We start from the raw sequence: 25457 nt of genomic DNA on the forward strand, positions 1-25457 counted from the left end.
TTTGTAAACAATTTCATAACTAAAACCTAATTTCATAATTGTCGCTCACCGTCACAGGAAGGGGCAGAGGTGCACTCATGACCAGCTCTGTGTGGTGCAGATGTCCTAAGATTGGGTTTATTGGGGGAAACAGCAGCAGAGCAGCAGCAGGGAAGGAGGCAAGCCCTGCTCACCCATGGAGGCGCCAGCTTCTGAGGACCTGCCCCTCCCCACCCCAGTGCACTTTGCGCTGTGACAGGACAGGGCAGGGGGCATCTGTGTGGCCCAGCAATGGTGGAGGAAGCGGACGTATGGGAGGAGGCCTCTGGAGCCAGAGCGGTATCCAAGTTCCTGTCCATGCGGGCGTCCTCAGGCCAAGGAACACGGACCATCTGTCCTCTGAAGTCAGCGCAGAACAGAGGAGGGGACAAGCATACAGCCCTTGTCGGCATGGATGTCCAAGGGCGAGGAGAAGCCTGCATCCCTCTGTGACTCTCCTTGTCCTGCATCCTGGAGCCTGGCCAAGCTGAGGGCCATGGGACATGGAACGCAGGAAGTCACTGTCCTTGCAGAGAGCCGGCTGGGGAGGCTGCAGGGCCAGCAGGTCCCACTGGCCTTACAGGGGGTCACGGCTACTGGGACTCAGTGCTTCTCATAGGAGCACTTCATGGCTGTCTGAGGCACCCCATCCACAGAGGGGCTGAGCCACAAGTGGCACCTCCCGTGGGCATGCGTCCTTGTGATACAAAGATAGACCCAGGATTGGGGTGTCCTATCCCACAGGGCTGTGTCTTTGGCCTTGGCCATGGGCAGAGGGCTTCATGGCCAAGAGCACTCCTCAAAACCTAGCCCCTGTGTAGAGTGTCCTCTGCTGAGGGGTCCTCCGGCAGACAGCTCCCGCCCGCCTCGGAGGGGGACTGCTGTCCCCAGACTGTCTTCTTGACTGCTGCCAAGGGTGCGGGGCGAGGGCCCCGGGGAGCTGGTAACTGGCTCAGCTGATGGGCCACAACTCGCCTGGGAAGGGAACCAGGGTCTGAACTGAGGGTCTATGTTGCCCTGTCCTTGGGGGAGCCATTTCCATTTTAAGCTTGCCCCAATCCATGAGAAAGACGGGGCCCAGGGTGAGGGGCAGCCACAGAGAACCAAGGTCTCTCTTTCAGTGACAGGAGGATCATGGCCAGCAGGGGCCGCAGCTCCCCCTGCAGGCTAGGAGCAGAGCCCCCACCGACGGCTCCAGAGAACCCCTACCTGCTCTTGGTCCAGCCCACATGGGGGCCAGGTGAGCTGGCACTGCCTCCTGTGAGGGGGTCTCTTCAGGGGGTGCCCAACCTAATTCTATCACTCCTGACTTCATGGCACTGAGACACAGTATGTGTGGCTTCATGGTGGCCAATGTGGACGCACATACCAGTTCTACACGGTGAGATATAAAACAGGGTTTATTGGCAGGAAATCTATAAGCAGAGGGATGGCGGGGGCGGGGCACCCCAAGCTGTTGCTATCCCATAGCCGGACAGCAGGCCCCGTGGCCAGCTTGGCAGGAGAGGGGGGGCCTGTGGCTGTGTGCTCCCCGCCGCAATTATGCACAGAAGAGCATGGACGCAAGGATGCTCACTGTCAAGGCTGTAGCCCAGTTAGCAAGCAGCCACCTCGGGACCACCTCCTCGGCCATCAGGCCGGTCCGCTGCAACGCTACCAGACAGAGAAGGGGATGGGGCTCTGCCACCATCGGGCCCACCTCTCCTCCTGCATCAGACAGGTGTGGACCACCCAGACAGCGCTGACTGGGTAGTGTCTGCCCAGGGCCGGCTCCCTGGCAACATCTGGGCTGGCTCCCGCAGCCAGGAACGACACCTACTATGGGGACCACGACCCTGGATTTAAGCTGGAAGACAGCAAAGGAGAGAAACTCTGACAGAGGCTGTGGCAAGGCCTCTGCTTTGGCGGGCTCTGCTATGGTGAGGGATGACTGCAGCCCAGCCGCGGGGCGCCCAGGAGCACAAAGGGCCGCCCCCTCCCTACACACCCCTGCACCTGTCTGGGGAAGCCCATGGAGAGGTCGCTCCAAAAGGGCAGCTCAGGGGGAAGCAGCAGCGACTTCAGATGCGGCCCCACCAGACTGGACTGTTCTTGGCAAAGTCAAATGCCCTGACAATGGACGGGTGTTCATGGCTCGGAGCAGTAGAGCAGTGAAGGGGCGTCTTTGTGGGAAGAAGCTTCTTCGGCTCTTTCGTGGGACCTTGCCCCAGGTCACGTACACCTGCAAGGGGGGCGAGCTCCCGGCACTCCTGTCTGCCCGCTCCGGAGACACCATCCACATGGCGCTCCCGGGAGCCTCTCGCAGTGAAGGCTGCCAGCACTTAGCAAGGGTGGAAGAGGGTTTTTGTGAGGCAACATCTAACCGGGCGGGAAAGGCCAGGGGCCCGGGTGCACAGCGCACGAGGTCCATCCGCTCGTGTCGCGAGGAGCTTGGCCTCTCTGGGGCTTACTGTCCCATTTTGTACCTTCCACCTTCCTGATTACAAAGAAACACATATTCAATATAAAAATCCAACCATGGCAGAGGTAGGCAATGCAGAGAGTTCCCTCTTCCCTGGAGATAACCATCAGCTAGGTCATTTTTGTACATGTTCACCTGCACACAAGCTCCCCGTTTCCTTTAAAAGGGGAGGTTGCCCCATAACACACAGTCTGGGGGTGCCTGGCTTTCTACACTAGCATGTCCTGGGAGGAAACAGACACTCCTGAGAGGAGGAGGGCAGGAGTCCGATTCCCCTGGATGGGGGCTGCGGGGGCGAGCTGGCTTCTAAGGAGCAGAGTAAAGCAGAGCGGCAGGGTGTGACAGTATTGTGACAGTATTCTAGAAGTCACTGTCACCTGCTTCCTGGTGTCGTTAGAGAGCTTTACTGAGCTGCCATTCCCACGCCAGCCCGCTGGCCGTGTCAGTGCAGGACTCAGCGGGGTCGGCAGGTCCGCAGCCACGCACCCAACCCCACAACCACTTCAAGGACCTTTCCAAACTCCCTGGAAGTCCTTTCCGTCCTTGTCCACTTTTGAGGAGAGTCTGTGAAGGGCTGGTGTCAATTCTTGGCTAAGGGTCTGGTACACGGCACCAGGCCTGCCATCCAGGCCTGGGGGCCTTTCTCGGTGGGAAGCTTTAAAATGACTAATTCAGGGGCGCCTGGGTGGCCCAGTGGGTTAGAGCCTCCGCCTTCAGCTCAGGTCATGATCCCAGGGTCTGGGGATCAAGCCCCGCATTGGGCTCTCTGCTCGGCAGGGGGCCTGCTTCCCCCTTTCTCTGCCTGCCTCTCTGCCTACTTGTGATCTCTGTCAAATAAATAAATAAAATCTTTAAAAAAATAAAATAAAATGACTAATTCATCTTACAGGTTTATTCGGATTTTCAGGTCTACTCAGATTTTCTTATTTCTTCTTGATTCAGCCTTGGTAGCCTACCTATCTTTCTAGGAACGTTTTCACTTCATCTTGGTTGACCCTTCCATGCGAGTGTGGTTTTTCTTGTAGGGTAGGCAGTAATGCCCCATTTTTAACACTTGATTTTAATAATTTGAGTCTTCCCTATCTTTAAGATTGTACTTTGGCGGGGGAAACGGCACCTGGGTGGATCAGTCGGTTAAGTATCTGCTTCAGCCAGGTCATGATTCAGGGTCCTGGGGGGATCGAGTCCCACATCTTTTTGAAAGATTTTTATTTATTTATTTGACAGGGAGAGAGCTCAAATAGGGGAAGCAGCAGAGGGAGAGGGAGAAGCAGGCTCCCCGCTGAGCAGAGAGTCCAATGAGGGGCTCGATCCCAGGACCCTGGCTCATGACCTGAGATGAAGGCAGAAGCTTAACCAACTGAGCCACCCAGGCACCCCCTAAATAAATAAATTCTTAAAAAATATAAATAATGGTATTATTTTTTAAGTAATCTGTACCCCCCACGTGGGGCTTGAACTCATGACCTCGAGATCAGAAGTTGCACACCCCTCTGAGCCAGCTGGGTACCCCTGAGTTTTCCCTACAACTTTACAAACCAATTTTGAAAAAAATTAAATTAAACTAAAATAATAAAGAAATAAAAGGCAATTTTGGAGGCGATGTAGTTAAAGGTTTGTCGATTTGGTGGATCCTTTCAAAGAGCCAGCTTCGCGTCGCGTTCATTTTCTCGTCTCTATTTCATTCATGTCTGTTCTTTCTCACGTCCCTCCTTCTGCTTTAGGGTCGCTCCTTTCTTCTTTTCCCAGTGTCTAGCATGGTAGCGTAAGCTGCCGACGGGAGATCTTTCTTCTTCTTGAAGGAAGTCTTTCCAGCCACCAGGCTCCCTCGAGCGGTGCTCTGCCCCGGCCAGGCGTCTGCAGGGCCGCGGCTCCAAGCTGCTCACCTCAGACCAGGTCCCCACTCGTCTCGGGATTTCTTCCAGTCACCGGGTGCGCGGGAGTGGGGTGACATCCGATATCTGTAAGCTCCCCATCTTGCTTTGTGCTGCCGATTTCTGGCTTCACTCTGCTGCGAACACATAACGTCCTTTGTGTGATCTCAGTCCTTGTCGCTGGACGAGTCCTGCTGTTTCGGGGCCTGGGTCCCGTCTGGCCCGGCGAGCACCCCCCGTGCGCTTGCGGAGAAGACCTGCTGCTCCCCTCCGGGCCCCCATGTCACAGGGAGAGAGCTGGCGCTCGCAGGAGCAGCCCCCCAGGGAGAGCTGGGGCCCACAGGCACGTGAGTGAGCGAGTTGAGGCCCCGGGGAAGGGACCCTCAGTCTCTGCGGGTCTTCAGGGGACCGCAGTCCCGGCCCACAGCTTTCCTCCAACCTCAGGGGAGACCCTGTGCCAGAACCATGAACCCGACCACTCCGGACACCTTGCCCACTGACACCGAGAGATGATAAGTGTCGCATAAGCCACTATGTGTGGGGGATGACCTGGGGGGGGCGCAAGACAACTCACAGTTACCCATGCGTCTCAGGGCTTTCCGGAGAGCCAGGCTGCACGCACGGCGGTGCTGCCGGGGGAAGCTCCATCTTTCCTGAGGAAAGAAAGTGGAAACCAAGGGTTAATAATTTTTCTCTTGTTTAAGATTTTCTTTTCTTTCTTATTATTTTTTCCCAACGTGGGGCTTGAACTCACAACCCTGAGATCAAGAGTCACGTGTTCTACTGACTGAGCTGGCCGGGCGCCCGGTTAACTCTTCTTGTTGAAGCTGCTGGAGCCAAAGGCATGCTCTTTGTAATGACAACTTTACGGGCCTGAGGATGAGGAAAATGGGGTAGAAGGCTCCCCCCACCTCATGGGGAAGCCATTGGAAATTCTGGTTTTCTAATATCCCAAACTACCTGTGCCTGGTGAAAGAAGCCACTGGGGACCTTGAGAGTCAGCATTTGGTCCTGTCGTTCAGGAGAGCAGTACTAAATGAGACATGGAACTGAGGTGCCCTCCACTGGGACACAGGTGTCCCACAACTTTTTTTGAGATCTTTTATTTGTTTGACAGAGAGAGAGAGACAGCAAGAGAGGGAACACAAGCAGGGGGAGTGGGAGAGAAGCAGACTGCCCGCTGAGCAGGGAGCCCGATGTGGGATTTGTTTTTTTGTTTGTTTTTAAAAATTTTTTTTATTCAGGGCGCCTGGGTGGCTCAGTGGGTTAAGCCGCTGCCTTCGGCTCAGGTCATGATCTCAGGGTCCTGGGATCGAGTCCCGCATCGAGCTCTCTGCTCAGCAGGGAGCCTGCTTCCTCCTCTCTCTCTGCCTGCCTCTCTGCCTACTTGTGATCTCTCTCTGTCAAATAAATAAATAAAAATTTAAAAAGTATATATCCTTTAAAAAAATGTTTTTTATTCATTTATTTGACAGACACACCACAAGTAGGCAGAGAGAGAGAGAGAGAGAGGAAGCAGGCTCCCTGCCGAGCAGAGAGCCAGATGCAGGCAGGGCTCCATCCCAGGACCCTGAGATCATGACCTGAACCGAAGACAGAGGCTTAACCCACTGAGCCATGAGGCATCCCCCCCCCTTTTTTTAAGATTATTTATTGGGGCATCCGGGGTCTCAGTCAGTTAAGCAGCTCCCTTGGCTCAGGTCTTGATCCTGGAGTTGGGAGATCAAGCCCGGCATCAGGCTCCCCACTCAGTGGGGAGTCTGCTTCTCCCTCTGCCCCTTCCCCCAGCTCCTTCTCTCTCACTCACTGTTCCTCTTGCAAATAAATAGTCTTTTTTATAAAGACTTTTATGACAGAGAGAGAAACCACAAGCAGGAGGAGCAGCAGGCAGAGGGAGAAATAAGCTCTCCGCTAAACAGGGTGCCCGACACGGGGCTTGATCCCAGGACCCCAGGATCCTGACCTGAGCCGAGGGCAGATGCTTAACGACTGAGCCACCCACTGCCCCCCATGACTTCTATTTCTCACTGATGCCAAACACTCCTTTCTCCCAGAAACCACTTTTTTTTTTTTTTTTTAGCAGAGCCATATTTCTTTTGGTGGTTTTATACAACTTGGATTCATTTTTGTATTTTTTAAGATGTGGCCCTTATTGTTCGCATGCATTAATATGAAACACAAAAATGCTTTCTAATGACTTGTTTTCTATCCTGTTTATGTGACGGGAACCCACTTTCAGTTCAATAAAATTAGTTCTTGGCAAAACCTTATGAGTGTGCGTGTGTATGCACGTGTGTGTGTGTAAACCTTTGTGCATGCATGCGCAGGTGTGTGTACACACAAACACTGGCACGCTCTTCTGGAGCAGTCTCTGTTTTTTCATCTGATTTTCAAGAGACTGATCTGTGACCAGTTAAGACCTCTTAGGATAAGGGAAAGGAGAAGACACGAATGAGAAGGGGAGTTGTTCTGAGAACGGGACGGATCTAGGGGTGCTTTCAAGTTCTGGAAAAGGAAAAGGCTCCAGAGGACGGGAGAGGTAGAAAACTCTGGAAAGGTAGAAAGGCCAGGGCACAAAGCTCCTCAGACAGTGCCTGTCCTCTGAGGTGTCCGCACCACGGGCTAGGAGGGCTGCAAGCCTCGCCGCTCGTGTTCGCCCCGCTCTGACCGCCAATCCCCACTGCACCTGGGTCTGCCTGTGGGGCCACGCTGGGGAGCCGCTCCCGCTGCCTCAGGGCCTCCAGGCCCGCCAGGTCGGGCGGGTGGCAGTGGCTGCGCATCACAGTCACCAGCTGACCCTGCGTGATGGCCCGGCTGCGGCAGCCCAGCCGGGCCTGGTCCCGGCACATCCAGTAGACCTTCTCCCCCGCCGCCTTCTCCTTCCTGTAGAGGAAGGACTCGTACACCAGGAACCTGCCCCCGAGGGACGTCCTCAGGAACTCCAGAGGCTGGAGGGGTCCTGGAAGGAATGTGGCAACGTGAACGGGGCAGCTCGGAAGCAGGCTGCAGAGCCTGGGCGGCAGGGACAAAAGCCGCTTCCTCTGAGCCTGCGGCGCCCCCACAGAGGCGCTCTGCTCTCTGCCAGCAGACCAGCCCCGCTCTGGGGCCCGAGGGCTGTGGCTCCAGTGGCCAGCCCAGGGCCTGCGGCCCTGACACCCTGGAGGACAGACTGGCTGTCTCCTTCTGAGGGCTGTGGGGCTGCCCGGGAGGCTGGCCCTGTGTCCCTGCACGCCCCTCCTGACCCTCCTGGGACCCCACACCTGCTGGCAAGCACCCCGCTCAAAGGTTGGGCTACACCACTCAGCGGGGCCCATGGCTGGCTGGGACCATGCACCAGGAGCCTCCTGGCTCCATGTCCCCTCTCCCCTTGACCAGCTGGCAACTGATCAACTCTCTCTTGAGGCTTTTAAGACCCTGAATTGAAAGGTCCTGCAATGCTGGGGTCTGGGGGGCTCGAGAGAACTGGGCAGGGAGTGAGAAAAATAGATGGACCCGAGAGGGAAGACAGAATGTCCCTGAGGTCCAGGCTTATTGCCCCATTAGTGGGTGCTGGGCACTTCCTGTCCTGTAGCAGATCATGCCCCCTGTCCCCTCCCTCTAGCTGAGTGGGTTTCTCTCTGCTGCCAGCCAGTCCCACACCAGCACCAGCCTTGAAGATGGAGCCCATAAGCACCCCTGCCTTTAGGGACCTTTAGGTCTGTTTGCATACCACCACACGTGGGTGGCTAGACCCCACCAGGCCCAGGGCCAAGGACAGAAGGTCCCAGCAGGGAGACCGGGGCCCAGCACCTGCCGTGCTCTGCACCAGCTCACCCGCACCTGAGCCTTCCCTCTGTGCCGGGCTGGGGATCTGCTCCCGCTGCCTCAGGGCCTCCAGGCCCCCCAGGTCCGGTGGGTGACAGTGTCTGCGCATCACCATCACCCGCTGGCCCTGCGTGATGGCCCGACTGCGACAGCCCATGCGGGCCTGGTCCCGGCACGTCCAGTAGACCTTCTCGCCCGCCGCCTTCTCCCGCCGGTACAGGAAGGACTCGTACACCAGGAAGCTGCCGCCCAGAGGGGTCCTCAGGAACTCAGGGCCTCCTGGGGAGAAACAGGAGAGGTGCGGTGGGAGAACTGGGAGCCAGGTCTTGGAGTTCAGCGGGGAGGCGATGGGGGCCCCTGTTCTCAAAGCAAGAGCAGCATAGCTCCTGGACAGAGCAGCTCAGGGAGGGCCCTGCCCAGACAGAGCAGGGCTAAGGTGAGGAGGGGAGGGGAGGGGAGAGCAACCGGAGAGGGCTGTACCCACTTCCAGAGTGTTCCCCTAAGAACGGGATGCTGCTTGGTGGAGCTCGTGGGAGGGCTGAGGGAAAGGTGGCCTTCTGGGTCTCCTGCTTGTCACCAAGGCCCACTGGCCACAATCTGTCCTACCTGGGCTCCCCCGCTGAGCCGTACCGGGGCGTTTCTCCCGCTGCCTCAGGGCTTCCAGGCCCCCTAGGTCGGGCGGGTGGCAGTGGCCACGCATCACGGTCACCCTCCGGCCCTGGGTGATGGCCCGGCTGCGGCAGCCCATGCGGGCCTGGTCCCGGCATGTCCAGTAGACCTTCTGCCCTGCCGCCTTCTCTCGCCGGTACAGGAAGGACTCATACACCAGGAAGCTGCCACCCAGAGGGGTCCTCAGGAACTCAGGGCCTCCTGGGGAGAAATGGGACAGGTGCGGTGGCGGGGAGGAAGTGGCGATTCAGGGTTTTGGGTCCCCTCCTACCTCCCTGGACCTGAGGAAGCAAGACCCTCGGGGGCTCTGGGCCAGCAGTGCAAAGGGCTCACCTGGGTCCTCGTCCTGGTCCTCGGCAGGGGATCCCTGCGGGTCCTGGGGTGGGGCTGGAAGGACTTTTGTGCGCTTCCTGGGCCGGGCTTTGGCGACAGCCAGGGTCCCAGGCCCCCTGCGGGGGAGCAGGCTGTCCACGCCTCGGAGCAGCTTGTCCGCTTGGCCCCCAGGTCCCCCAGGCCGGGTCTGCAGCGTCTCAATGGCCTTCTCCTGCTGTCGCCGGGCCTCCAGGCCCTCCATGTCGGGTGGGTGGCAGTGGCCCCGCATGACGGTCACCCGCTGGCCCTGGGTGATGGCCCGGCTGCGGCAGCTGTGAAGCGCATGGTCCCGGCACGTCCAGTAGACCTTGTCTCCCACGGCCTTCTCCCGCTTGTAGAGGAAGGACTGGTGCACCAGGAAGCTGCCACCATAGCATGTCCTCAGGAACTCCAGGGGCCGGGCTTCTCCTGGGGGAGGAAGCTGGCGCAGTCACGGCAGGTGGAGGAGAGGAGTCTGGGGCAGTGTGGGGGGCCAAGCGTTTTTTCCCTTGATGTGGACGCCGACTGGGGCTTCCCCTGAGCTGGGTGTGCATGGGCTCCTTGGGCATTCTCCCGACCCCCCAATGCCCTGAGGGAGCCAGGGAGAAGGTGTAGGTCCTCTCCAGGAGGTTAGCGGGGAGGCCCCAGCTCAGGTGGTTACACCTCATGGTGTAACACTCCTGTCCATACTCTTTTTAAGGTTGTTTTTGAAACTTTTCCCTAAATTTTTAAAGATTTTATTTATTTGGGGCTCCTGGATGGCTCAGTGGGTTAAGCCTCTGCCTTGGGCTCAGGTCATGATCTCAGGATCCTGGGATTGAGCCCCGCATCGGGCTCTCTGCTCAGTGGGGAGTCTGCTTTCCCCTCTCTCTCTGTCTGCCTCTCTGCTACTTGTGATCTCTGTCTCTTTGTCAAATAAATAAATAAATAAAATCTTTAAAGAAAAATAGACAGTAAAAAACACATATTCTCCACCTCCCCCCCCCACCCCGCCCCTTCCCCCGCTCCAGCACCCAGCACAGCAGCAGCCCTAAGTCCTTAAACCCTCACATCTGGATCAGGAGGGAGCCAACCCTTGGGACAAGTCCACCTCCCCTTTGCTGGTAATAAAAGCCACCAAGACCTCAGCTACCGCACACTGGGTGCCACCACATGTGGGACTGGCACCGAGTGCTTCCAGCCCATCAAGCATCTCATCCCCCCCGCACTGGAGTGATGCCCCAACCCGGACAGTTCCCAAAACCCCAGAGCTTCAGCACCTGTGCTGAACCTTGGTGGGGTGGGGCTGTGACCTGAACCTGGTCCAGAGCTCTCCCCTAGGCTGACCTCCCCTAATGTCCTGGGCCACTAAGACCACCTCGCTCTGTTCAAACTCACGTTTCTGGGCCTCGCACCAGACCCTGCTGCATCACAAAGTTCCAGAAGGACTTGGGCCCCGTGGTTCTGGAGCACTAGTTCTGTCCCCCGGGTTTGATGATTTCTGGGCCATGCTGACTTAGAGCGCATTACAAACCATGGGGACCCCACGTTTCCATCTGAGCACAGGTAAGGACCCCCGGGTTCCTGCCTGCCCCAGAGTGGAAGCTGGGCACGGGGCACTCACCGATCCCCAGAGTCGGGCGTTTCTTGGGGGGCAAGCTCAGCAGCGACATGGCTCGCAGCCCCTCCTCTACTGCAGCCGGCTTGCTCAGCACCAACCCAGGGGTGCGCTCTGGCTCCTGAGGGCACAGCCAGGGGCCCACCCCTTTCAGCGGCTCCTCTGGTTGGCCCCCAGGGCCATCTGGACCCCCCAAGCCTTCAGGCAGGGCTGGGCCGGGCAGCTTCTGTCTTCGGCGCCGCGCCTCCAGGCCCTCCTCATCGGGCGGGTGGCAGTGGCCCCGCATCACCGTGGCCCTCAGGCCTCGGGTGATGGCCCGGCCCCGGCAGCCCAGCTCCCAGTGCTCACGGCATTTCCAGTACACCTTGTCCCCCACTGCCTTCTCCTGCTTGTACAGGAAGCACTCGAGCACCAGAAGGCGGCCCCCGAAAGGGGTCCTCAGGAACTCCAGGGGCTTGGGGGCTGTGGAGGAAAAGAGAGGGCTGGGTTGGCTGGAACGGAGCAAGTGTTGAGGCCAAGGGCATGGATGGGAGCACGGGGGGATGTGCAGGGACGATGCCCTGAGATCATCACACCAGCCAGACAGAGTCCTGGTTAGAGAAAAGGATGCTTGGCTCCAAGCAGAGATGGGACCCCAAGGCCACCCCTTAGAAGGGGGTCCACAGGGCCTATGTCTGAGCGAGCAGGCCCACAGAGGGAGCTGGGCCAGGAGCAGGAGGCCTGGAACTCACCTGTGTCTGACTTGTTGTGCTTCTGCTCAAAGGCCTGGGGGGTTGGCCGGACTGCCCCCACTTTCTCCTCCACTGACAGGATCTGGGGGGTCCTGGCCAGTGCGTCAGGACTGGACATCTCCAAGGACAGGACACAGTGCCCTCCTTCGGGCTGGGAGTCCACCCCATCCACGCTCTCGGTGGAGGCCGTCAGCAGGACCAGTTCGGAGAATTCTTGGGGCTTCGTGGGCGCTACGGGGACAACATTGGTGCCTGGCTCAGGGGACTCCGGGGATGGCTCCTGGCCAGCCTTCACACTCTCGCCCTCCTGCTCGCTGGGCTCCGGCAGGGGCATTCTGGGATGATGGCCCGTCCCTGCGGCCACGCTCAGGACCCAGCAGGTGGAGTTCTCGTCCTCCTCCTCCTCCTGCTCAGGAACCTGGCAGTCCAGGGGGTCCGTCCTAAGGAAGGAGGCAAAATCCATCCATGGAGGCCCCCTTGGGCCGGGGGCTCAGGAAGATGGACGTGGGCTGGAAGTGGAGCCAGAGGGGGCTGAAAGGCTGGGGAGAGTCCTGCGTGGAGCTGGGGCACCCCGGGTAGGTGCTTCTGCTCCTCTGTGCCCTCTCAGGCAACTGCGGTCTGGTGACGTCCCCTCCCCAAATGCCACACTCCTGTCTGTAAAATGTACCACAGGCCGGGCTCTCCAGGGGCTTTTGGGGAGACTGAGGCACTGAGGACCATGAGCTTCTACAAATAGAGGCCCTTAGATGCTGAGCACAGTGGGACGTGTCTTCACGGGGTTTCCCATTTAATTTGGCCCCATGTTATAATAGTTTATCATTCTTATTGATCCAGTGTACAGATGAGGACACTGAGGCACGCTAGGACAGCCAACATGGCCACGAAGTGCAGAGCCGGGAGTCGGGTCGAGGGGGTTCCAGAGCCTGACCTCTCACCGGACCTGGTTTACCTCATCTGGGATGACGGTAACTGGCCTTCCTGAGCACCAAGCCTCAGAGACCAGCACGCAGGTCACAGGCTCAGGTCCCAGACCCTCCCTGGATACCTGGTGTCCCACCTCCTGACACTGTGTCACAGGGAGACGAGCCGGGCACCCACGGGCGCTCTGCAGACCACAAAGGAGACGTCTGGCTCTGAGAGGCAGGACTTCTTGGACTCACAACCTGATCTGTCCCCCAGCCTGGGCCGGAGGCCCCGGACCACACAGTACTCAGGAGATGCCAGGACACCTGGAGGGCAGTGACCTTGTGTCTGAGCCGGGGCTGGTGCTGCCTCAGCTGGGAAGAGACAAGGCGGTAGAGGTGTGCAGAGAATCCACAGTCACTCCAGGACCCCTGGCTTCTGGGCTGGAGAAGCACAAAGGATGTGTTACAGGGGTGGAGTTAGCCCTGGGTACCAGTGTAGGTTGAACTTCCTTGCTTTCTTGAGGGACTGGTTGGTGGGTGAATGGCTTGGTCTCCCCTGACTCTTGTTAAGAAGGAGCAGGACTGCAGCCTCCCTGCACATTTCAGCTCCCCATTTGTGAGCTGTCACCCTCGTTTCCAGTGTCGCCATTCCTGCTCTGGAGTACCTGGTTTGGGGCCCAGATTCAGCTCCCCAAGGCCTGGTCAGCCTAAGGGCAGGGCCCCAGTGCCCTACTAGGACAGAGCCAAGGCTGAAGGCTCAGAGGGGTGCCTCATCTCCGCCCCATCTCGCCATACACGACTGCCCATCCCAGGGCAGCAGAGAAGCCCATCACAGGGGTTTGGGGTGGGATGTGGTGGCGAGACTCCAGGAAATCTTCCAGGTCCCAGGCCACCTGATCGAGAATCCTGGCTGTGCTGCCCTCCCTCCAACGCTCGCTCCTCCCGTGCCACCCTTCTTTGCCCTGCCCATCCCGCCCCACACCCTGACATGGCTGCGCCGGGACGCGTGGACCCCTGGAGACTGGCCCCAGGAGGACCTAGTGTGCGCGCAAAGATGCTCTGGGCAGCAAAGGGTGACAGCGGGAAGCCCCGCCCCTGTACCGCCATGTCCCCCTCGCGAATTGGCCTGAGGCAGGACCGTCAGTCAGCAGCCTGATTGGGCTGGGGGGCTCTGGCTCCCCTCGCGCTGTGGTCCCTGTGCTCTGGGTCCCATGCCCCAGCCGGCTGGTGCTCTTCCGCGTCGCAGCGGCCTCCAGCCTGCAGGACCAAGGGTGCAGGGGGCCGGCCCTCCCTTCTGCAGAGGCCTCGGACAACTCCAGCCAGGCGAAGCACTGTGGTCGCCGTCCACACAGCACACACACTCCTACAGGCCCAGCCCTGGGTCCCTGCCACACGCGGGGCAAAAGGGGACGCTGTGGGGACCCCAACACGCCACTGGCCTCAGACCATCAAATGCCGAAGGCTGGCCTCCTCCAAACTAGAGGGCACTGGCATGACTAAGAGCCCCCACATTCCACAGGAACAGGACCCAGAGTCATGGGTACCCCAGAGTCAGAAGACGGTGAGATCTCCTCAAATACAAGTTCTGCATAAAACGCTTCTAACACGTACACCCCTCAAAGGATACAGAAGAGATTTCAGAACAACCAAAGGCGAACTCTGGCCACCCCCAACTCATCCCCCCCCCCCCGCACACCCTCATCATCTGCTGAAAAGCAGGGGTCTGGCAATGACCTTGAATTTGGATTGGTTTGATGGTTACCATCCTCACCCACTAAGGGGTCTCGGAATGTAGATTGTCTAATGACCACATCAAGTACGCAGGCCCCCCTCGCAATGTGGTCTTGAATCTGGACAGGCTCCAGCCCAGACGGGTCGCTCGCTCTGAGACTTGCTGAGTGTGGCGGAAGCAAGCTGGGGGCTTGGAAGTCCTCACCCTTAGGAGATGCCACGTTAGGAAGCCGTGTGAGCGGCCACGTGCTGGCAGGAAGCACTGCCTGGCATCGTGGAAAAGCATCCTGCACTGTGCAGCCCAGCAGACCCCCTGCCTGTGCGATCCTGCACGGCGGCCATGGGAACAGCCCACCCACCTCATGGGATACCCATCAAAAATAAACTTATCTTAAGCCAGTGAGATCGGGGTCATTTGTTACTCAGCAGTAACTGGTACTCTTGGAAGGTAACTGAGCCTGGTGGGTTTTGGCTTTTTGATGGATGGAACAGAAAAGGTTGTGAGATGCACAGTACCAAAGTGCATTTGAACTTCAGGGCCCATGATACAGAAACGTTAAATCCCTCAGCTGATCACGCTTAACGGGCTGGTAATCGACCAAGAAGAACAAAAAAATTAAGGATGAAGGATGGCAATGAGAATTAAGACCCCGGTAATGGGGGCGCCCGTGGGCTTAGTCAGTGAAATGTCTGCCGTCGGCTCAGGTCATGATCCCGGGGTTCTGGGATCGAGCCCCACATCGGGCTCCCTGCTCAGCAGAGAGCCTGCTTCTCCCTCTGCCTGCTGCTACCCCTGCTTGTGTTCTCTCTCTCTCTCATCTTTCTTTTTTTTTTTTTTTAATTTATTTTCAGAAAAACAGTATTCATTGTTTTTTCACCACACCCAGTGCTCCATGCAATCCGTGCCCTCTATAATACCCCACCTGGTACCCCAACCTCCCACTCCCCCCTAATCTTAACAACAACAAAAATAGCAAAAAGTCTGCAATGTAATAAGCCAGTCACAAAAAAAACTAATGCATGTGATTCCACTTCTGTAAAGTCCCTACACTAGTCAAATTCATGGCTGCAGAATCGGGGGGCCACTGCAGTGGGGAGGGCCAGGGAGCTGTTGTTCAGTGGGTGTGGTTTCAGTTCGGGATGATGATGACGACGTTCTGGCAGCGGAGGGTGGCGATGGTGGCATACCAGCGTGAGGGCCAGAATGATTCAAGCTGTAAATTTTTGTGATATATGTTTTACCACATGCACACAAATCTGTAACAAACTACATGGAGTAATGTTCCATTTACCTAACATCACTGGGGAATGAGGTTATGCAGAAAAGGCAGATTTCAAACAAGCTGAAGTCCTCTCTCCAGGATGCGGACTTTAACCATTTTATCTGCTTCACAGTTTACCCTCGGAGGATGGATCTCTCCATAAGCTCTTACCACTTTTCACTATCTGGATGAAGGGGGCATACATATTTTCTCCTGACCTGGAAATAAACTGTCTCCCCCCAGTTCCCTTGGTACAGCTCCCCTCCCCTCTGGGCCCCTTCTCCACCCTTCATGTCCTGATCTCTCTGGTCACCAACACTCTCTGCCTCCACGTTCTCTGCACCGGGACTACCAAGGTTCTTCGGTCTCCTGTGTCTGAGAATAAGACCTAACCAAAGCCCCTCCTTCCCTCAACAGTCCAACTTTGGAAGGCCGGCTCACACTCCTGCCTTCTCGGTCCGGCTGTCTGCAGGCTGCCCGCCAGCTCTGCGGACACCAACCGCTCTCTCGTTCAGCCCCCGGTGCAGGGTTGGCACCAGCTATGTCGATCCGTACACCGCGATCTCCCTCGGAACCACCTGCGCAGGCCTATGTGTGGTCTGTCCATACAACGGAATGATATTCGGACATAACCAGGAATCAAGTTCTGGCACGTGCCAGATGAACGCTGAGAACATCATGCTTAGTCAAAGAAGCTGGGCACGGGGCGCCTGGGGGGCTCAGCTGGTAAAGCATCTGCCTTCAGCTCAGGTCATGAGCTCCAGGTTCCGGGAACGAGTGAGGAGTCTGCTTCTTCCTCTCCCTCTCTGCCTCTCCCCCCAGCTTGTGCTCACTCGCTCTTTCTCTCTCTCACACACACACAAACGAATAAATAAAATCTTTAAAAAAAAGGCAGCAGCAGCCAGACACAAAAGATGGCATATACATGACTCCGTTCATATGACATGTTGAGAACAGGCAAATCCACTGAGATGGAACGCAGATGAGCGACTGCACAGGACTGGTGGTGGGGGGAGATCTGGAAGTGATGCTAAGAGGTGTGGGGCTTTTGGAGTAATGAAACTGATTGTGAATCAGTGAAACTGATTGTGGTGATGGTTGTTGGACTCCGTGGACACATGGAATACAGTGAGCTATACACTCTTGACAGGGGAGTTGTATGCGTGTAAATCAGATCTCAATAAAACTGCTTAGAAAATATCCTTATAGGGATTCAGGTCCCCAGGGTCACTAGGATGAAAAACAGTTTTCTTTTTCTTTCCTTTTTTTTAAAGATTTTTAAAAAGTCATCTCTACACCCAACATGGGGCTCAAACTCACAACCCTGAGGTCAAGAGTCACACGCTCCACTGATGAGCCCATCAGACACCCCGAAAACCGGTCTTGTACACCCTAAGCAGGCTTTTCCCTACTGGGCTTGGTTTCCTCATCAAAAAAGAGGGATTGAACATTAGGAGATTGTGGAGGTTGCGAAGATTATATTGTAAAAACGATATAAAAATTTGTTTAAACTGTTAAGAACCGAATTCCTAGTCAACGCCCCATAATCCTGCCCCACAGACGCACTGCTCTGTCCCTTTTTTGGGTCAGAGCTCTGGACGGACGTTTTGTTTTCCGTGACACACACGTCGCATCAACATGTCCTTTGCAATTTCGCCCCACTTTACGGTGGAGGCCCCCACCTAGACCAGATGGAGCCCCAGCCCAGGATCAAATCATTACGTAAGGCAGGCCTAGAACCGTCGCCGGCGCGCTCCGAGAAGCCCGCCAGCAATGCTCTCGGTGGCCGCAGGGTGGCGGTACTGCTCCTTACGGCCCGCGCACTGCGTCCTCGGCGAGGAAGAGCGGCCTCACACGACCGTTTCCAAAACAAGAACGTGGGAGTTCTTCCATGAAGCAAAAATAACCAAAGATTTCCCAAAATGTTTGTATTTACAAAACTTAACATTTCGGAAGCAGATGCAGTGAACAAAGTCTGCAAATACCATCTTTTCTAAGCTAAGGTTTTCCCAAAAACAAACCCAAGCTTGGACCCGGCGGGGCCTCTCCCTCTGCCTCTGGAGGCTATGCTCAGAGTTGTGGGTTACAGACTGATTTTATGTATTCATGTCCTCAAAAACAAAACAAAACAAAACAAAAAAATGGGGTGCCTGGGTGGCTCAGGTCATGATCCTGGGGTCCTGGGATCGAGCCCCGCATTGGGCTCCCTGCTCAGCTAGAGGCCTGCTTCTCCCTTTCCCCTTCCCCCTGCTTCTGTTCCCTCTCTCGCTGTGTCTTTCTCTGTTAACTAAATAAATAAAATCTTTATTTTTATGTTTTTTAAAGACTTTATTTATTTATTTGACAGAGAGAGATCACAAGCAGGCAGAGAGGCAGGCAGAGAAAGAGGGGGAAGCAGGCTTCCCGCTGAGCAGAGAGCCCGATGTGGGGCTTGATCCCAGGACCCCAGGACCCCAGGACCACGACCCAAGCTGAAGGCAAAGGCTTAACCCACTGAGCCACCCAGGCGCCCCAATAAATAAAATCTTTAAAACAAAAATAAAGCCCCAAAGCCTTAAATACCTAGGAAGAAATATCTCAAAATGTTAAAAGTAGGAAGAGCAGTCATTTACTTTCTCCTTCCATTTCTTTTTCTTGAAATTGTGGACAGTGTGCATGAACTCGGCACCCCGGGAAACGGGAGACAAGCTCCATCTCCTCACTCCATCATTTGTCCGTTAACTCCGTAACTCTCCTGTGACAAGTCACACGAGAAATGAAAGGGTAATACAGATGACGGAACAGAGAAATGAGCAACACTTGAGGACATTAAAAATCCTTATTGTGGGACCCTCAGAGCCTCAAAGACATTCCCTCCGAGATATATATTAACTACAAAGGGAAAGACAGTAACGACGGAGGGGACATCCTGCGAACACCCCGGGGCATCGAGGCCGACTTCGTCGGTCATAAGACACGTCAACACCATGACGTCCTTGATGAGATTCACCAAGGACACCCCACGGTCTCTGGGATACTCCTGCCCCAAGTGCACACCTCCACTTCAATCAGACAAGGCACATCGAGGGACAGCCCGCAAAACAAGTGACCAGAACACTTGAAAAACGCTGAGGTCATCAAGGACAAGGGCAGGGTGAGGACCTGTCACTGACTGGAGAGGGCTGAGGGGACCGAGCAGCTAAATGCCATATGGGGTGGCGGGACAGAAAAAGGATGTTGGGGACAAGCTGGAGAAATTAGAGTCAGGTCAACAGTGTAGGCAAAGAGAACTGTACCATGTTGATATCCTGATTCACTCTCCACGCAGCATCGGGTAAGAGGTTGACAATTGGGGGGACCAGATGTGGGAATTCTTCATACTACCTTTGCAATGCTTTTAAAGTCTAAAATTAGGGACACCTGGGTGGCTAAGTGGGTTAAGCCTTGAATTCAGCTCTGGTCATGATCTCAGGGGCTTGAGATCGAGCCCCGCATCGGACTCTCTGCTCAGCGGGGAGCCTGCTTCCCTTCTTCTCTCTCTGCCTGCCTCTCTGCCTACTTGTGATCTCTCTCACTCCATCAAACAAATAAATAAAATCTTTTTTAAAAAAAAGTCTAAAATTAACTCAAAAAACTTTGAAAACCCAAGTGTCAAACTTACAGACGAAGTGGGAGTTGATGGAGAAAGTAAGTGACAGAGACCTCCTGAGTGTAGGGTGAGAGAGAGAGAGAGAGAGAGGGAGACACCCTCTGGTCCAGAGCCTCGCCGTCCATCCTGGGACCTGGGACCTAAGCCAGGAACAAAGCTCCTCTGGCACCAGCCCACACCTCCAGTCCGGTGACCCAGCAATCTTCTTACCAAGCGTCACCACCAGCCCCGCTCAGTGTCTGGGGCCATAAGTGAGCGGCCCAGGCACACATGGCTAGCGAGAGCCAAGACTCCAGCCCAGGCCTAGCTGGTGTGGAGCTAACGGGGTGCCTCCCTGTGCCCTGGGCAGCTACAGTAAGACCTAAGAAGCACCTCTTGCTTCTCCCTCTTGCAGAGGAAGCTGATGCTCAGAGCTGCCTTCAGAGTACGTCGTCAGCTGCACCGATGCGGCCCTACAAACCAGCTATTTCGTGGTTCATCCCAATGACTTCCGGCTGATCTGGCCCTTGGGAGGCACAGTGGGACACAGGAGGCTGGGGCGAGGAGGGTGTTCCAGAAGACACCTGCCTGCCCTGGAGCTCAGCCTGGCTGTGCCAGCAATGTGGGGCCCCTGCCACACTCGGGCTCGCTTGCCATTTCCTGTTTGGCCTCCCAGCTCCTCCACCACCGGGGACCACAAGGAAACCCCCAGTGGAAATCTTACAGCGCGGGCGCCTGAGTAGCTCAGTGATTAGGCGCCTACCTTCAGCTCGGGCAGGTCATGATTCCAGGTCGAGATCAAGCCCCCGCTCAGTGGGAAGCCTGCTTCTCCCTCTCCCACTGCCCCTGCTTGTGCTCCTTCTCTTGCTATCTCTCTCTTTCTGTCAAATGAATAAATAAAATCTTTAGAGAAATTTAAAAGAAAAAAGAAATCTTACAGTAGTTTCTGTTTTCCCAGCTGGACAGGACAGTGATGACAGTATTTTCTATTTACCAGACACAAGGACGTGGCTGCCATTAGCCGGGAAGGACTCTGCACTCACTACCCCAGTTTATCTTCAGTTTATCTTCCAAATAAGCCCCTCAGTCAGAGTCCACTGTTCTGTCGTGTCGAGGATTCAAGGCTGAATCCTCGCTTCCTGTGACCCAGAGCGGGCTGATAAAGACAGTCCTCATTCAAGACGCCTGTGTCCGCCTTCAGGGCCTCAACTCGTAAAATCAGTAAAAATGGTTCTTTTCACACTAAGGATTCTGACCTAGGTATCAGTGCAGTGGGTTCAGACTGGTGTTGTCGGTCAAGGTGATTTGCTTCCCAGGCAATACCTGATAATGTCCAGAGACATTTCTGGTTGTCGCCACTGGGAGACAGGGCGTGCTACCAGCATCTACCAGGCCAGGTCAAGGATGCTGCCCGACATCCTACAGTGCCCAGAGTGGCTTCTCCAACACACCCTAAAGAAGCATCTGGTCCAATATGCCAACCAAGCCAAGGCTGAGAAAGCCTACTTGAGATCAGTGTTTAAAAAATGAAATAAAATTTAAAAAATGAAACAGGAGAAAGTGAATCCATACAATGAGCTAAGTATAGTTTTCAAGCAAGTTTTATTATAATTAGTTGTATGTGTAACTCTGGCCTTTTTAAGAATTCCCCAGGGCCCTTGATAAAAATACAAATGCTTGGATTTCCATCTGAAATTCGGACAGAGGATCTGGAGAGGGATTCAAGAATCTGGATTTTTAGCAAGCACCCCATGAGGCTCTGGGAGACCACGGACTGTGCTTTGAGAAACACTTGAGGAGAGGCCCTGGAGAAACGTATCAGTCACTAAGTGACGTGCCTAAGAAGGATTTAAAGGGTTTTCTTTTTGTGTGTGTGCCAGGCCCCACGGGAAGTATTTTATATATGTGATCTCACTTAATCTGTCTCACTGTACATGCTCCCTCATTAATGTGTTAAATAAAATCATAACACCTGTTTATTTTGGATCAGCAGGAGAGTTATGATTTCATCTTTTCTGAGATGATCCTGTAACATTTTTTTTAAAGATTTTATTTATTTATTTATTTATTTGACAGACAGAGATCACAAGTAGGCAGAGAGGCAGGCGGCGGGGGGGGGGGGGGAGCAGGCTCCCCGCTGAGCAGAGAGCCCAATGTGGGGCTCCATCCCAGGACCCTGAGATCATGACCTGAACCGAAGGCGAGGCTTAACCCACTGAGCCACCCAGGTACCGCAATCCTATAACATTTTAATGTATTTCACATACCTTGAGCTATTCGGAGAACCTCAAGAACACAGACGGGAATTTGCTCAAACTCTTAAGCAATATAAGTGAAATGTGGAGGAGAGAGCTTAGCATGGCTTCCGTACCTTGGAACAGCAAATACCAGACTTCTAAAAATCCCATCCCGGAAGGTTCCTTCCAGCAAAGCAAACTCCACAGGGCCTTTACAGTGAATTAATGTGCTCATACCTATGCAAGCAATCAGGCCAAATCGACTGAGACCAGCCTCATTCCCCGATCAGAAGTATCTTTCACTGAGGTTATGAGACTGTAAAGGACCGTTGCGCCTCAGCGGAAACTGGGCACTGTCTAGAACACAACCTTCCAGGTTACGGGCTTCCAGCCTGAGCTACTGGGACAGCTCTGCACAGCGTAGATAACCAAGATCAATGCAAAACTATTCTAGTCTATGGGCAATAAACTTTCTCTCTATGCAAATAAGTACGTGTAAACAATTCTTCCGCCTGAAGAAAAAGCCAGTTTCGCTTCCAGGTGCACATTTCAGTATCTGTCATTTTCTGGAATCTTCTCTGGATTCTCTTGCAAACTGGTTATTAGATCTTTCTGGTTTCTTGGTTAATGAGTTAAGTAAAAGCTTCCATACACGTTCCTTCCACATCTGTCTGAGACAGCTTTATTTCTTTTGTTTCAGTCTAAGGTTCTGCTTTTCTTTTCTTTTTTTTTTTAAAGATTTTATTTATTTATTTGACAGAGAGAGATCACAAGTAGGCAGAGAGGCAGGCAGAGAGAGAGGAGGAAGCAGGCTCCCTGCTGAGCAGAGAGCCCGATGCGGGACTCGATCCCAGGACCCTGAGATCATGACCCGAGCCGAAGGCAGCGGCTTAACCCACTGAGCCACCCAGGCACCCTAAGGTTCTGCTTTTCTAATTGCCTGGATCACTGGCCCTGTCATCCCTGGTTCAAGTCCGCAATCTTTAAAATTCTGCCAATCTGCACTGCATGCGATATAAGTGGGTATGACTTTATGAAACTTTTCCTCTGCCACGCATATGTCTACTTATTGTGGGTGGACTTCAAATGCATTTTTTTACTCTGGATGATCATTGCGTTGAGGTCAATACTTGGATCCTTGTGTTTGTTTTGTAGTATTTAATTTTCACTCACTCAAGATTTATTGAGTGATGAGTATTTTTTTTTTAAGATTTTATTTACTTATTTGACAGACAGAAATCACAAGCAGGCAGAGAGGTAGGCAGAGAGAGGAAGGGAAACAGGCTCCCCATCAAGCAGAGAGCCCGATGTGGGGCTCGATCCCAGGACCCTGAGATCATGACCTGAGCCGAAGGCAGAAGCTTTAACCCACTGTGCCACTCAGGCGCCCCAAGTAACAATTATTTTAAATTGGGCAGATGTACACGGAAGGTTCGAGAGCCTTGCGGTTTGCTTCATCCCTCTCTTCTCTTCTCCCCTCCCCCAGGACTCAGAGCAATTCTGAGCCCACACTCAACTGCCCACTGATACTGCTTTCCTGCGTGCGGTCCCAAAGGGCTCAGTGTCAACCTGACACACCTAAGAGACCCACGGGACTCCAGACTGCCGGGAGCCTCTCAGGCAAGAGCTCATCATTAAGGTCCTGAACGTCCCAGCCTCACTCGGCAGCTGACAGTGGATCAACAGAATTACCTTCAGGCACCGAGAGCGAGACCCGCCATCCCCATCCACCAGTACTCCGGTCCTTACGGCTGAGGCTGACTTGCTCCGTACAACACCTGGGGCAAATTCCATCAATCCTCTGGACTGATTTTACCTGTGAAATAAGAAAAGTGGCGAATGAGATGCTGTATTTGAAAAGTTTCCATAAACTGTAAATCATCACGCAAGGAGTTCTTTGTTGGGCCCAGGGGTCTTGATGTTTGAAAAAGCTCCTGGGGGACTCCAGCTCTCCCCTTCCCACGTGTGCTATGGAGCTATGAGGGGTAGAGGTGTGCACTCACTGACTGGTGAACTTCCTATGAAATACGCATGCTCTCTGTGTGTGCGTACACACAGGTATTGCTCCTAGGAGGTGTTGAAGGTGGCAGCGACCGCCCCCCGCCCCCAGCGATTCGGAATCACGGCTCTAAAGCAGGGCTTCTCAACCTCAGCACCACTGGCATTTGGGGGGAGGGGGGCTGTCCTGTGCAATGAGGGATGTTTCGCAGCATTTCTGGCCTCTGCCTGCTGGATGCAGCCCACCCAGCCCAACAATACCATTGCCATATGTCCCCTGGGAACCCCACTCCTGAGTACCTGAGAGATGCACAGGGCACAGAAAGGAAGATTCTGGCTCCAGGTCCTTCCAGACCTAGGTCCTTCAGTCACCAGATCAGAATCTTAGCTTTTTTTTCTTTCTTTTTTTTTTTTAAACTAATCTCTATGCCTAATGTGGGGCTCAGACTCACAACCTGGAGATCAAGAGTCCCCTGTCTTACCCACCGAACCAGCCAGCACCCCAGAATCTTAGCTATTTTTTTTTTACTTCTTCCTCACCAGGCCTCATGTGTCCTCAAATCTCATTCTCTGTACCTGGTCACACCACCTTCCCGTGGCCTTCCCACAGAACATCACTCCAGGGCTTTGGTCCTCCCCCATTCCTCCGTGGCCTTCCCATCCAGCATCCAGCCTGGCTAATTCTCCCTAGGCAGTGCCAGTCGGTTAATCTTCCTAAAGCTGAACTTAATTATTTCTCTCTCCAGTAAAAATCGTCTCCTTCTCCCTTATAAACACTCCACGCTCCAGCCCCAAGCTCACACCCTCTCTTCTCCCAGTCCGACTAGGAGCCTTTGGAAGAGGAACAAGATAAACCTGAAGGCATCAAACCAGAAAATTCAAATCCAGTCCTCAAAGTGATTTTTGGCCCTGAGATGCAGAAATGCCAAAGTATTAAAAATATACCTTTTGGGGGGAAGTTGAAGGTTATTACCATGATTATCTGATTATTGGAACTCAGCATCCCCCCAGAGGCAAGAAGCAGAGGCTGAGAAAGACGGAGGTTTGTTAAAACAAGGGTTTCAAACTGTGGTCAGAACCACCAGGTCCCGAAATCAGTGTCATGGGTTAGCGATAGTCATTGGGAACGGAAAGGACAGAACACAACAGAATGAAATCAGAACAAAGGTAGAGGCGACGCGGCCGTACCCTGAGAGGACGTTTGAACTTCTCTCCCAGCAATCTATGTCTGCAGGCACAAGTTATGCATGGGGAGCATATTTCTCAAGTCCAAAAAGTTTGAAAGTCACAAGAGGCATCCGCGCAATCAGAAGTGGAAGGAGGGGTGTAACAGCAGCAAAAAGTGCAAGGTCACTGGGACCTACAGAACCGCGCAGGCGGGACGCGGCTGGGGTGGGGGCCAGCGCGGGTCAGCACGGTGCGGAGGACACCGCAGAGCGGGGGTGCGGAAGGGGCGAACGGGGGGGCTCCCTTTCTGGGGGTGTCGGGGCTCAGTCCGGGATCTGCTGGGTTGGGGCGAAGGAGGAGCGAGGAGAAGGGAGACGAGTCTCGGGTGAAGGACAAGGAGGCGGCCTGAGCGCCGGGACCCGGAGCCGGGTGCCCACCCCCACTTCCAGCCTCAGCGGCCCTGGGGACCCCCGGGGAGGCCTGGCCGGGGGCGCGGCCACGCCATGGGACCCGGGACCCTCCCCGGCCCGCTGGGGCCCGTGCTCACCGGGCACCGGCCGGGCGGCGGCGGCAGCGGAGCCCTCCCTCTCCGGAGACCGAGCCGCGGCGGGTCCTTTGGCCTCGGCCGCCGCAGCCACGGGCGTCGACCTCGCGGCCCAGGAGCCTCAGGCCACCACAACCCTAGCGCCCGCTCCCCGCCCCCACCTGCCCTGTCGGGAGCGAGCCCCGGGCCCGCGCGCCGCCGCGCTGGCCGGGAGCGCGCGCCACCCGGCTGGGGAGCCGACCCCTTGGAACGCCCAAGCAATCTCCCAGCGAGCATGCGCAGCAGGGCCGCGGGGCCCCCATTCCTCGGTCAAACTCCGCTTCTCCGGCTCTTCTGTGAGCGGCGCCGAGCTGGCGGCTTGACCAATCGGTTAGGGCCAGGGTTTGCGAAAAGGGCGGGGCAAGCCCAGGATTGGGCAGTGGCGCCCGGGGGCGGAGCGTCGGCCGCAGAGGCTGGGGGCACTGGGGATTCTGGGCGGGGCTCTGAGACAGGTGAGTTGGG

The 25457-nt window shown here is 55.3% G+C and overlaps 1 protein-coding gene across 15 annotated transcripts; it reads right to left on the minus strand.

The window, feature by feature from the left end:
- Nucleotides 1-1400: 1400 nt before the first annotated feature.
- Nucleotides 1401-25298, minus strand: FLYWCH1 (FLYWCH-type zinc finger 1). 15 transcript variants are annotated; one of them, XM_082713306.1, is made up of 11 exons: nt 24960-25283; nt 22940-23063; nt 11506-11945; nt 10781-11236; nt 9160-9606; nt 8788-9027; nt 8173-8436; nt 7040-7312; nt 4928-5006; nt 3088-4487; nt 1401-3029 (listed from the first exon to the last, which is right to left on the minus strand). In XM_082713306.1, exons 3-9 carry the CDS (start codon nt 11837-11839, stop codon nt 4930-4932), a joined length of 2091 nt encoding a protein of 696 aa, XP_082569432.1. In that variant the 5' UTR covers nt 11840-11945; nt 22940-23063; nt 24960-25283; the 3' UTR covers nt 1401-3029; nt 3088-4487; nt 4928-4929. The 15 variants fall into 15 exon arrangements, with proteins under 15 accessions (XP_082569432.1, XP_082569435.1, XP_082569433.1 ...); XM_082713309.1 differs by having other exon boundaries at nt 3088-4490; nt 4934-5006; nt 8167-8436; nt 11506-11736; nt 24960-25275; XM_082713307.1 differs by having other exon boundaries at nt 1401-2494; nt 4366-4490; nt 4934-5006; ... (2 more) ...; nt 11506-11736; nt 24960-25274.
- Between the last annotated feature and the right edge of the window lie 159 nt (nt 25299-25457).

This window comes from Mustela nivalis (genome assembly GCF_964662115.1).
Source record: "Mustela nivalis genome assembly, chromosome: 19".
Lineage (NCBI taxonomy): Eukaryota > Metazoa > Chordata > Mammalia > Carnivora > Mustelidae > Mustela > Mustela nivalis.

Coding starts and splice junctions, on each gene's coding strand:
- FLYWCH1 (XM_082713307.1), bottom strand. CDS start 25,232: ATGCTCGCTGGGAGATTGCTTGGGCGTTCCAAGGGGTCGGCTCCCCAG. Junction 11,737..22,939: donor CTCGCTCTCGGTGCCTGAAG/GTAATTCTGTTG, acceptor TTGTCCCCGTAG/CGCCCACGAAGCCCCAAGAA. Junction 8,437..8,763: donor GGCTCAGCGGGGGAGCCCAG/GTAGGACAGATT, acceptor GTTTCTCCCCAG/GAGGCCCTGAGTTCCTGAGG.